Source organism: Balaenoptera physalus (assembly GCF_965194825.1).
Source record: "Balaenoptera physalus genome assembly, chromosome: 21".
Lineage (NCBI taxonomy): Eukaryota > Metazoa > Chordata > Mammalia > Artiodactyla > Balaenopteridae > Balaenoptera > Balaenoptera physalus.
In genome coordinates this window covers 38,279,632-38,292,464 of record NC_138902.1, presented here as the reverse complement: position 1 = coordinate 38,292,464, position 12,833 = coordinate 38,279,632, and the positions used below count along the sequence as shown (strand labels likewise).

The 12,833-nt window shown below is 45.7% G+C and overlaps 1 protein-coding gene across 13 annotated transcripts in view; it reads right to left on the bottom strand.

Moving 5' to 3' along the window:
• The window catches only part of MCPH1 (microcephalin 1), a 348,745-nt gene that overhangs the window by 266,997 nt on the left and 68,915 nt on the right, over positions 1-12,833 (bottom strand). For 6 of the 13 annotated variants that reach the window (XM_082444086.1, XM_082444091.1, XM_082444095.1 and 3 more), the window contains exon 10: positions 6,800-6,837. The exons of 6 other annotated variants lie outside the window; for them this stretch is intronic. In XM_082444086.1, coding sequence (XP_082300212.1) covers positions 6,800-6,837 — 38 coding nt within the window. Of the gene's footprint in view, positions 1-4,385; positions 4,552-6,799; positions 6,838-12,833 lie in introns of all 13 variants that reach the window. One more of the 13 variants, XM_082444090.1, reaches the window with a different exon arrangement.

Sequence of the window (12,833 nt, the reverse complement as noted above, 5' to 3'; positions counted from 1 at the left end):
CAGTACTCTGCCATCTGGCTGGATACACAATAATTTACTTCAGCAATTCCCTATTGAAAATTTTCATTACAGCAGAAAAGAAACGAACCCCCAATCAGACAGTCGCTTTCCTTTTCTTCTCTATTGCAATGCTGGGATGAACATCCTATAAGTACATCTTTAATGATCTCCTTAAGATAAATGACCAAACGTAGAATTATGAAGTCAAAGGCCATGGAAACTTTTAGGATGTTTGCCACTATCACCAAACTGACATCAGGAAGCCTGGACCACTTGGTACCCCATATGCAATGTGTGGGGTGTTATTTTAGTGCTACTTTGCCAATAACTGCGTCTTATTTTTTGTTACGGTTTGCTACGGGAAAAGTGCTCTCCTTTCATTAATTACTAATGAAGCACACATTTCTCTCCATGGTTTTATCCGTTCGGATGTCGGCTATGAATCGGCAGGTATGTCCTTTCACCACCGGCTCCTGCTCCTTGAGGCTGTGTGTATAAACATCACAGGGTGGGGAAGGGGAAGCAGGATGAAGCCAAGGACACCTTCACGTGGCCCCATCTCTGGGCCGAGTGGGAAGACTGGAGACAATCGGAGAGGCAAGCAGATGGCTGGACGCTTGTCCTGGATGGCAGTGGCTGTCACCCTCCTCCTGGGGAGCTCCTGGTCTCTGTGGGCCCCTCTGCAGGACGCCCAGATGGGCCTGTGCCCTCCAGGCCTGGTCCTTCCCTGGCCTTCTGCTTGCCTCTGTGTTCCCAGGCTACTGCTCCTCATTTCTGCCCCATGATGGGTGAGGATGGCAGAGCCGCACACCCAGGGCTGGAGGGAGACCCCGTGGCCAGTGAAGCGAGGAGGGTGAGAAAGGACGGAAGCAAGGTCCAGGGACAGAGCGACCTCTGCAGCCTGCGAGTGGACCCAGACCGCCCACCCCCTCGACCGCAGTCCCACACACATCCAGCTTAGCCTGCAGAAGTGTGGGTTCAGTGACCTGCGTGCCCCTAATCTCTCTGTTTCTCATAAATGGAGACTAGGACCCAGCTCCCTACATACCTCCTGCCCCCAAACAGAGCAAACAGCTTCCTGCAGCCCCTGAACTTAGTCACCATCTCAGGCCGGGAGCCTGGGCCAAGGCTGAACCACACCAGAGCCCAGGAGTGAGACCGGATCAGGAGCTGGGGGTGGCAGGTTTACACCGCCTGATGCCCCAGAGGGGGTCACACATCCCACAGCCCACCTCTCCTGGATGATGGATGGGAGAACTTCCTGCCTGCACAGGCCTGAGCTGAGTCTCACACACTGTTCAGGAAAGTAAAGTGAGGGAAGGAAGAGCAGGGGCCGCTGGAACGCCATGGGGCCTGCAACCTGCTCTGGGGGTGCACGTGGGGAGCCCGCGACCACCTTTGCCTGGTGGGAGGTCAGTGCAGAGACTGAGCTGCCACCGGGGTGGGGAGGGGCCGCAGCTTCTGCGAAAGCTGCTTTGCTCCCACTGCAGCGGGAGGAGCGTCCGGGCTCTGAGTCTGCACAGGCGGCTCTGATTCCGTCGGGCAGGCTCAGCTCTGTGACTCCCCACCTCAGGGGGAGAAGCGGAGATGCGGGCGGGTCTGAGGGTCCCACGCAGAGGCGAGTATCCCTGAATCCAGAGTCTGGGCCAGACTCAGGAAATAAATACAGGGAAAGACAAGAGCGGGGGATGACTGCTCAGATGGGAGCCTCCGTGTGACCTTCTCCCTGAAGAGGAACGTACTTTAGGGCATCACCTGGAGAGGCCAGTAGGAAAGGATGGGCACAAGGAGCAAGGGTGGGACACCTGGGTAGAGGGGTAGATGGGGTTTCCTTTGCTCCACTTCGTCCCGCTGTCACACAAAGACCAGCCAACCCTGCTAGTCGGAGCCTCTCCCCACCCCCGTCCAGCTGGGCTCTCTAGTCTGAAGTTGTTCTCTCTGGCTGGTCAGGCTGGGTGAAGGCTCTCCAAGCGGACAGGGTCCCCTTCCAAAAGGGGTCATCACTCCCAGCTCCGTCACCTTCCAGATGAGGGGAAGCAGCTCCTACTCCTGGAAGCCAGGGGCCGGGGGCGTATGCCTCCAGCTCTGTCCTTCTCTTCCAAAACTGTTTCATCTACTCTGTTCCTTTTTCTCCATATACACATCTTAGAGTCAGCTTGTCTATATCGTCAAAGCATTCTCCCGTGAGTTTGAGTGGGAATGATTTAAATCTGCAGATCATTTTGGGGAGGAGCGGCATTTTAACCACACCGAGTCTTCCAATCCATGCGCACAGTATGTCTCTCTGTTGTTTTACATCAGTGTTTTGTCGTTTCCAGCACACAGGTAGGTCCTGCACATCTTTTTCTGTTAGATTTGTACATAAATACCTCGTTGTTGACCTTGTATTACTGTATCCTTGTTTCCCGACAATTTGCTGAACTCACTTATTAGTTCTGAGAGCTTTTTGGTATAGATTTCTTGCAATTGTCTACATAAACAAGCATACTGTCTAAGAACAGAGCTAGTCTCACCTCTTCCCCTCTAACCTAAATGCCTTTTATTTCGTTTTCTTGCCTTATTGCACTTAATCAATTCACTTACGTCATGTGGGCAAGGCTCCTCCCTCAGGGCAGGAAGGCCCAGGCGGGGAGTCTTGTCCGAGCCCTGGAATTTTATCAAATAACATGTTTTACTTCCTGCCTTGCTCACAGATAGTGGTTAATCCCACAGAGAGTGGTTAATTCCACATATGGTTACCAGAAGTTAAATGTGCACCTGGCTCCGTTTCCATGTGTGATTAGTGGGAGAACATTGGCAGGACACGAAGCAGAAACACAGGGGGCACCCAGGCAGCGGTCTCCACGCCTGGCAGCAGTAAACGCCGGCCCTCATGCCTGACCTCTCTGCTGGCTCCACATTCCAGGAGAATAGGCTGGGCACAGAATCAAGTACAGCTGCCTGGCCTCATAAAAGATAAAGAACATCTCTCCCTCTGAGACACCCGGGAAGGAAGAGGTGACTGATAAACAGACAGAGACACTGTGAACTGGAGAGAAGGCAAATAGGATATTCATGCACGGAAGCTGGAGTTATTAGTGACATTTCATACAAATAAATGTGGATCGGTACTCAGACATAATTAGGTAAGATAATCCCCAATTGCCGCCTATGCAAATAGGACTTTTGGGGGGAATTTCAGCCTTCTCCACTTCATGACTCTAAGCACTAATGTCCTAAACCTCTTGTACTGGACCGATGCAGGGTTAAATCATGACGAGGGAAAAAGACCACCTCTGTTCTTGAAAATATATCTACAGTTTGCTTGTGTATTATAATTCTACCAGTTTAAACTAACACAGTATTAATATAACACCATGCTTAGGGGAAGGAGAAGGGAGGGTGGGTACTTAGCGGATGCAAAATGGAAACGCAAGTAACAAATGATGCTACCCTCAGACAGCAATGCTTTGGAGTGACCACAGGTTGGGGATCAAAGTAAAAACAGAAAGAGTAACAAACAATTTCAATTTCAAGAATAATGAAAACAATGATTAGAAAAAACCCCCCAGGGGCTTCCCTGGTGGCGCAGTGGTTGAGAGTCTGCCTGCCAAGGCAGGGGACACGGGTTGGAGCCCTGGTCTGGGAAGATCCCACATGCCGCGGAGCAACTGGGCCCGTGAGCCACAACTACTGAGCCTGCGCGTCTGGAGCCTGTGCTCCGCAACAAGAGAGGCCGCGACACTGAGAGGCCCGCGCACCGCGATGAAGAGGGGCCCCCGCTTGCCGCAACTAGAGAAAGCCCTCGCACAGAAACGAAGACCCAACACAGCTAAAAAAAAATAATAAAAATAAATTAATTAATTAAAAGAAAAAAAAGAATTCTTAAAAAATAATTAAAAAATAATTTAAAAAAAAAAACCCAAAACCCTACATTTAATGCAGAGAAATAAGGGCAAGTAATGTTAAAGATAGATATGCATAAGATAAAACATATCCAAACAGGATTAAATGAACATGTTTCACCCTAAGTAAATCCATCTGTGAAAACAATCACTGAATTCTTTTGGCTTTTTAAACCATCGTTAACATAGGTCACATTATTTCTTGGTCAAAAACGGAAGAAAGTGCATCTGACTGTGAGAACATGCACTGGACGTTTTCCGTCCAAGTCTGCCCTGATCTTGTGTCTGCCCGCGGCTGCGAGGTCTGTGTCTGGAAGGCTACCTGCCCGTCCTCCTGGGGACCAGCAGTGGCTGGCGGTGAGGAGCCAGAGGGACCAGAGCAGGCGGAGAGGAAGCGTGATAACACGGATGCAGGGCCACCACTCGGCCTGACCAAAGCCATCGGACGCCCTGTTTCAGGACACTAACCCAGACGCGCGCTTCGCTGACGCAGCGGCTTTCCCACTCGAAGGAGAGAATCCAGCCGCCGCGTGCGATGTCCGGCGGCAGCGCGTTCTGGGTGCGGCGGGGCTTCCCGGCGAGCACGTGCGTGGGGCGGCCACACACCTCCCCCGCCAAGGAGAAGCCCTTCCGTTTATCCACAACCTGGATGACCACTTTCTGCTTTCTGCCAGATAGGAAGAAAAACCAACGCAATGGATGTGTTTCCCGAGCAGAAACATCGAGGTGATGGCAATGAATTAAAACGTAAAAAACCGGAAGAATTCTGCATCGATGTCGGCTATGGCGCTCATGTCAATTTCTTTGCCGTCGATGACTTGAAATGTGGGGAGATAAAAAATTTCAGATCTCAACTCCAACCACCTATTCTAATGGCTGAGAAAACGGTGGCCCCAACGCTACCAGGGGTCTCCCCATGTGCCCGGGGTGGGGCAAGCCAGCATCCCACACCAGACCTCCTGACACCTGCCCAGACACCACGGCAGTTATTTACTTCTGTGTCCCGTTTGAACCAATTTGTGCATGGTCAGGACCAAGCTTCTCACTCATTTTATTTGGAAAATATAACATTTGCTGAGAGTCAAACACATCGCTTTTCTACTAAGAGGGGGAAAAAGGGGTCCTTTTTATTAAGTCATCGGATCAAATCTCAGGGCAAATTTCACAAAGCTCATCAGTGTTCATCTTCTGGTCTGTCATTCCACTAATGCTTTAAGAACGCTTTTTTTCTCTTTAAATATTCTTCCTCTCTAACTTCCTTCCCAAACAACTCTCCACTTTTCCTCTCCCTCGGTCTCCAGGCAAGTTTTGGAAATCCCCGATGAAACACAAACAATATGTAGGCTTTCTGAGCCACACTATGACGTGAACAGTGAGTTAAGAAATAAACTTCTCTCTTCTCCAAAAATTATACTCCAAAGGGAAGGAGGCAGTTTTGTCCATGCTTGTGCAGACCGTCTCTGACAATCCCCCATCCACTTTACAGCATTTCTTATTTTTATCACCAATGAACTTGGGTTTGCCAATCACAAGGACCCGTTTCTCCACTTGTGAAATGAAAGGCTTGACCTCTACCCTGGTGAGAAGTTCTCAGGGATCCCCAGGGTACAGAAGACGGATGGGTCAAGGTCGGGTCCCATCACCCCTTCAACCAGAGGATCTGTGCTTATTGGGGTTGTGGAAAATATTAAACTGGGGGGGACAAAAGGCAAAGAAAACAAAAACAAAAACAAAAACAAAAAGAAGTGAAAACCTCTAACCCAGAGGCTCTTCAGAAACCTCGTTCGTTCCTGCATATCTGTGATTTTCTCATTCCAAGTCTGGGAGCTGCTGGCTATTTGTAGATGTGCTAATCAATAACAAGGATCTTTTCAAGACAGGGCTAATCAATATGGCCTCAGAACGTCTAGGTCTCGTTCTTACCTTCAGACAAGAAGTATATGTGGTGCTAGAAAGAATAAAAAAGAGAATATGGCCTAAATGAAGAGTTTGATTTTCAAACCTTCAACTGGGAAAATAACTAGTTATCAGTGTTTTTTTTTTTTTTTTTAATTTGGGGCAAAAATATAGACTCTTAAAAATGCTAGACCTGTATTCAATATTCATTTCTGTATTAGACTATTTAGGGTGACCAATATATGTCACAAGACATTAACAGAAATTGTGAGTGTTCTCCTTTTTCACTAGGTAATGTGGTGTGAACAACCGGTCCTTGTAACTTCATGCCACAGGTGGAAAGGGATCCCACTACAGAAAGTGTTGGAAGCATGCACTCTTTTTGCAGCCTGTTTTTCACTGAGATGCCCCAACGTTTTGATCAATGTCTTAAAGCCCTAAAACCTCTGATAGATATAAAAAACACAATTTTCCCCTTTGAACGAGAATTCAAAGATCTGTTGCGAAGAATATGGCACTGTATTTTTGTTGGATGTTCTATATCGTGCTAAAAGTTTAAGGATGGTGATAAGAGCACGCCAGCAAGCTGTGAACTCTCCCACACGATGTGCACACAGCTGCTTTAACGCAGCGGTAGAAAGCTTACCACCAGAGCGTTTCTTTAAGACCTTTAAGGGAAATGCTTCCACCAGTGAGGCTCCGCTTACGGGCCCTTCATGGGGTGGGGATGGCGGACATGTAGAGCCAATAGGTACGAGACAAGCAAGAGAACAGCAAATACTATAACGCCTCCAAATGCTGTCCAAACCACTCAAGAGGTCTTCAGTGCTAAACTGTTCACAGTCTTTTAACCACCTCTTTTATTTCCAGTGATCTTCTAACTCCAATACTAAGTATCTAGAGTCACAGCAATACAGCACAGAGGTATGAGCCGCCCAAGAGCACAGCAGCACAGTATATGAACAAAAACTCTAAAATTTTATATTGAGGAGAAAGTTATCAAAACAATGAGTACTTACTCAGATGGCATGCTTGTCATGACTAATGTTCTTGTTGGCTAGAGATGTCAAAAGAGAAGGAACAAAAAACAGTCAAAAATATAAAAAATATTTTTCCCACAGAAATAAACTTTAATATGTTTTCTGAAAAGTTACATCACTTAAAAGTAAACATTTAAGCATATATCAAAGGAAAAAAACTTTATATTCCTGGAAAAAAAACAGCCCAAGAGATAGAAACTCAGATACTATCCCCAAACCAACCCAAAATAATCCAGGACATGAGGTGGAAGAGAAAAAAAGTTTCCCTCCTGAAGTTCGTCCTACCAGTTGGCTAGCAGACCTCCCAAAGTGCCAAACTGTGAATAAACTTCCAAGGAAGGAGAGGGTAAGAAAGGCGTTTTTCTTGCAGGCTTAGAAACCATTTTTCCTAAGGCTTCTAGGCAACCATTTTCTTGTCTTGGACACAGGTACACAGTAATGTGTGTACCTGAGTCAAGCAAATTCTTTAACTCCTTCCACACAAAAGCACAGATAATGGGACTGCTTATTTATGTGTTGGCATCTCCTATTAACTGGAAATGTAAATTTTTAAAAATAAAAGTTTAAAAATACTTTTTACTTGTATAAGAAATGCATGCTGATGGCAAAGAATTAAATGCTTTAAAAATATGTAATTAGATATATAAACTCCCCCATAGTTCCACCAGCCAGAAATGACAATCATTTAATATCAATAATTTGGTATATATTAAGCCAAATGTTCTGTTTATTTAAAAAACAAATGTGAACACACGTTATTCATACACTGTCTCAGCTCACATGATGTACTTCAAATGCATCCAGCTGCTTGGTATAACCACGAACCCACCATGGCACATGCGTCGGTGCCCTGAATGGTCCTGTGCATGAATGAGGAGGAACCAAAGACACCCAGAGGACCTGGGGACACATGATGGGACTGAAGGGCCTGTGAGCCCCATGGGTGTATCGAGGGAGCGTGGAGGAAGAGATAAGACGAATGAAAAAGATACTCAAAGGAAGCCGTCTCACAAGTGGCAGATGAGCAACCCAGCAATGGATGACGCCGCCCTGTCCTTTAGATAACCCTCTGGATCCTCCTGTGTCAGCTCTCCTCTGTTTCGGGTACGTGTGGAACGTGAGCACAGCTCCCTGGGTCGAGTCTGGAGACAAAGCCTTCACGGAGGAGTCTCTCTCTTCGCTGAATAAGAGTCTGGCTTCAGTGTCACCCTGGAATGATACCTACACAGGCCCAGTGGTGTGGCCACATCCAAGTAAAACCCAGAAGGAGGCCATTCCAAGGCACTTACTTTCTTCTGGGGAACCATCCAAAGGACGCCTGTAAGGTTTCATCGGTGGGAAATCCTCAATTCTAGAACGAAGGGATGAAGGGGAATGGGAAGAGGAAGTTCTCCTGACTTCGGCATCACTAGGCTTCGTCTCCGTGACTGCACCTCAGGCTGCTTCTCTTCTTTACCTACACTCACTGCCCACGTGGCCTCTCACACAGCCTCTGGGCTTTATACAGCAGCAACAGGCCGAGCAGTCCCAGTTCCACGTCTCTAGCTCAGACCTACTCCTTGGTGCCCTGACTCAAAGACTCTACTGTCTATCTGACTCCTCTGTCAGGAGGGCCAATAAGGATCTCAAATGTGACATGCCCAAACCCAAGCCACTGCTCTAGTCAGGCAATTAAGCAAGAAAAAGAAAGAAAAGACATCCAAATGGGAAAGGAAGAAATAAAACTACCTCTGGTCACAGATGAGAAGATCTTACATGCAGAAAACCCTGGCTAATCCAGAAAAACTGTTAGAACTAACAAATGAATTTAGCAAAGTTGCAGGAAACAAAAAAAATGCACAAAACTTAGTTGTATTTCTATAATTAGTCATGAAAAATCTGAAAAGGAAACTAAGAAACCAATTCCATTTGTATAGCATCAAAAAGAATAAAATACTTAGGAATAATTTAATAAAGAAGATGCAAGCCTTGTACACTGAAAAATTTTTTTTAAATTGCTGAAAAAATTAAAGATGACCTAAATAAATGGAAAGACAGCCTGTGTTCATGAATTGGAAGACTTAATATTATTTAGATGACAATGCTTGCCAAAGCAGATTCAATGTAATCTCTATAAAAATTCCAATGGCAATTTTTGTAGAAATGGAAAAATCCATCCTAAAATTCACATGGAATTCCAAGGAAACCCAAGTAGTCAAAACAATCTTGAAAGGGAACCACAAAGATGGAGGTCTCACACTTTCTGATTTCAAAACTTACTTACAGGGACTTCCCTGGTGGAAGAGTGCTTAAGAATCCTCCTGCCAGAGCAGGGGACACGGGTTCCAACCCTGGTCGGGAAAGATCCCACGTGCCGCAGAGCAGCTAAGCCTGTGTGCCACAACTACTGAGACTGCACTCTAGAGCCCACGAGCCACAACTACTGAGCCCACACGCCTACAGCCCGTGCTCCGCAACAAGAGGAGCCACCGCAATGAGAAGCCCACATACCGCAACGAAGAGTAGCCCCCGCTCGCCGCAAATAGAGAGAGCCTGCACGCAGCAACGAAGACCCAACGCAGCCAAAAAAAATAAAAATAAATAAATAAATCTATAAAAACAAAACAAAACAAAACTTACTACAAAACTACAGTGTTCAAAGTGTATGGTACTGTCATAAGGATAGATATGAAAAGAGAATTGAAACTCCGGAAATAAACCCTCACATCCATGGTCAACTGATTTTTTACAAGGTTGCCAAGACTATTAATGGGTAAAGAATAGTCTCTGACAAATGATGCTGAGAGAACTGGATATCCACATACAAAAGAATAAAACTGGATCTTTGCCTTACACTATATACAAAAATTAACTTGAATAGACATTTCTCCGAAGAAGATAAGCAAATGGCCCATAGCACATGAAAACCGCTAGTCATTAGGGAAATTCAAACCTAAACCTAATGAGATACCACTTTCTAGCTACCAGGATGGTTCCAACAACAAAAAAAACAACCAAAAAAAAGAAAAACCACCCAAAACAGCAAGTGTTGATGATGGTGTGAAGTTGGAAGCCTCATATGCTGCAGGCTGGAATATAAAATGATGCAGCCACTGTAGAAAACATTTGGTGGTTCCTCAAAAAGTTAAACATAGAATTACGATACGACCAGCAAATTTACTCCTGGAATACATCAAAAAGAATTGAAAACAAGGACTCATATACTTGTATGTGAATTTTCACAAGAGTATTACTCACAGGAGCCAACAGGAGAAAACAACCCAAGTGTCCATCAACAGGTAAATGGATAAACTAAATTTGGCAGATACATACTATGAAATATTATCCAGCCACAAAAACGAATGAAGTTCTGATATATACAACATGGATGACGCTTGAAAACATCACGCTTAAGAGAAAAAAGCCAGACATAAAAGGACAAATATTGTGTAATTCTACTTATAAAATATCTAGAATAAGTAAGTTCATGGAGACAGGAAGTAGATCAGAAGCTACCAGGGTCTGGGGGTGGGGTGGGAACCGGGAGTTATTGCTTAATGAGTACAGAGTTTTAGTTTGGATTGAGGAAAATGTTTTGGAAATAGCGGTGATAGTTGTACGACATTGAACATTGCCACAAAACTGAACACTTGAAAATGGTTAAAATTGGCAAAATTTTCTGTTACATATATTTTATCATGATAAAAGAAAACAACGAAACTACTGATCTTCTCTCCCAAACCTATTTCTTCCACAGCTTCATTTGTTAATGGCAATTCTGTTCTTGCTCAGGTCAAAAGCATTTTCATCATTTTTGACTCTCTAATTTTTTCTCATGCCCCACATATGCAACTGTGACCTGAAACAAGAAGGCTGCCAGATATTTCTCCAGCAGAGAGGGGTTTATTCAGGATCCGCAGAAAACTGCAATTCCACGTGGGCAACCACGGCGGGTCACGTGCAAGTCCCCTTGGGGCAAACAAAGGAGAATGGCTTTTATAGAGCGAAAGCGGAATTGGGAGAGCTATCTCAACAGAGTCCATGGCTTGTCCCTGGCTGAGTCACTGCCAGGAAAGAAAAGGAGTCCCTCTTCTTCCTGTTGGGCTCTGCTATCACTGCAGGGCGTGATGGGGTTTCTGTTTATTAATTTCGTGTACAATCCATTGACACATCCTATCAACTCAACCTTCCAAATGTATCCAAAGTCAGACCCCTTCTCATCACCTCCACCCCTAACATCCCATGTCTCACACAGATGAAGTGATGTTACTGTCAAAGCCCCTTAAATCACCTCCTTGCTGAAATCCTGAGCCTCCAATTTCAATACTCAACATAGAAGCCAGAGTCGTACTATTTAGACTTAGATCATTTCACTCCAATGGCGTCACATCTCACTCTGAGTACAAGGCCCTTTACAAGAGTAAATGTATCTGCTTATCTGATCTTATTTTAAAAAATTTATTTATTTTATTTATGTATTTTTGGCTGCGTTGGGTCTTCGGTGCTGCATAGCACGCAGACTTTCTCTAGTTGTGACAAGTGGGGGCTACTCTTTGTTGCGGTGCGTCGGCTTCTCATCGCGGTAGCTTCTCTTGTTGCAGAGCACAGGCTCTAGGCACGCGGGCTTCAGTAGTTGTGGCCCATGGGCTCAGCAGTTGTGTCTCACAGGCTCTAGAGTGCAGGCTCAGTAGTTATGGCGCACAGACTTAGTTGCTCCGCGGCATGTGGGATCTTCCCGGACCAGGGCTCAAGCCCATGTCCCCAGCATTGGCAGGCAGATTCTCAACCATTGCGCCACCAGGGAAGCCCCGAGAAATACTTTTAAATGGAACAAAAGACTGTTGGGTGTCTTCAGTGGAAAACTGTGCACTGTTTGTCACACTTACCCTTCAGGGTTGCCTGATTCTATGGGGTTTATGCCTTTCGTTGTTTTTGAGCTACTTTACAACTCTGTTTATTGTAGAAAACTGAAAGTAATGCAAATAATTCTTATCTATAGAAATGCAAAGTCTGTCCCAAGGAGGTTTAACTGACTTTTGGGGAAAAAAGCCAGCTCTGGATGTGTTAACAAGGCCATTTCAGAACTCCTGTGGTCCATCCATGTGTCTGCTCTGTGGATTCTCCTCTGAACAGGACAAAAGAGCTTTCTGGTTCCATCACTAATTAATGAGTTAAGTAATGCATTCACTTTCTGTTATTAAGAGAGTTATGATGTGCCTTTAGAAAAACTTATCTTTCAACAGTCTTGAAGGTCTCCCACTGAGATGCCCAGCAGGTTTATCTGAAGAGGTCGGTAAACGTCATCACCAGTGAAGGACAGTCCATGGGCAGCTTACCTCCAGGCACACCTTTCACTGGCTCCAGAGGTGAATTCAGTGGCAACAGAACATTGTTGACTCTCCGTTTTTCTATTTTAATTGTCCTCTCTGCTAGTTTTTTGTCTGTTTCGTTTCATTAATAGCTAAATTATTCTCTATCAGTGGAAACAGTGGAAACTGAGCAGGACCCTGCAGGGCCCTCCTGCGTACAAAATCCCCTGTGTGTCCCCTGTTTCCTGTTTGTAGAAAAAAGGCTTCAGTCTCCTAGGCCTTCCCTGAGCTCCAAAGAGCAGACTCCGGCAGTTATTAATTACAGAAGTGAGGGAATGCAGAAACAAAGGAAAATCAGTCAAGAAACAATAAAACTGGGTCCTAGTTCCTCCTCGAGGGACACACAGAATGATCTGACACGTATCTTTGAGCTCTTCCGCAAGAACTAAGCCCCCTCCCACCCCCACCCAGGTGGAGGATGGTGACCACAAGCACTTAGACCCCAGACTGGCTGGAACCAGGAGGCTGGTGATTAAGACTCCTAAACTACCACCCTGTTACCTCACCGCCAACCAATCAAAAGAAAGTCACGCATCCTGCAGCCCTCCTCCCAAATGCTGCCTTTAAAAGCCCTTCTCTGAAAGCCATCGGGGGGCTCGGGTCTTCCGAGCATGTCCTCTTTGCTGGGCCCTGCAACAGATGCTGGACTTTCCCTCACCACAGCC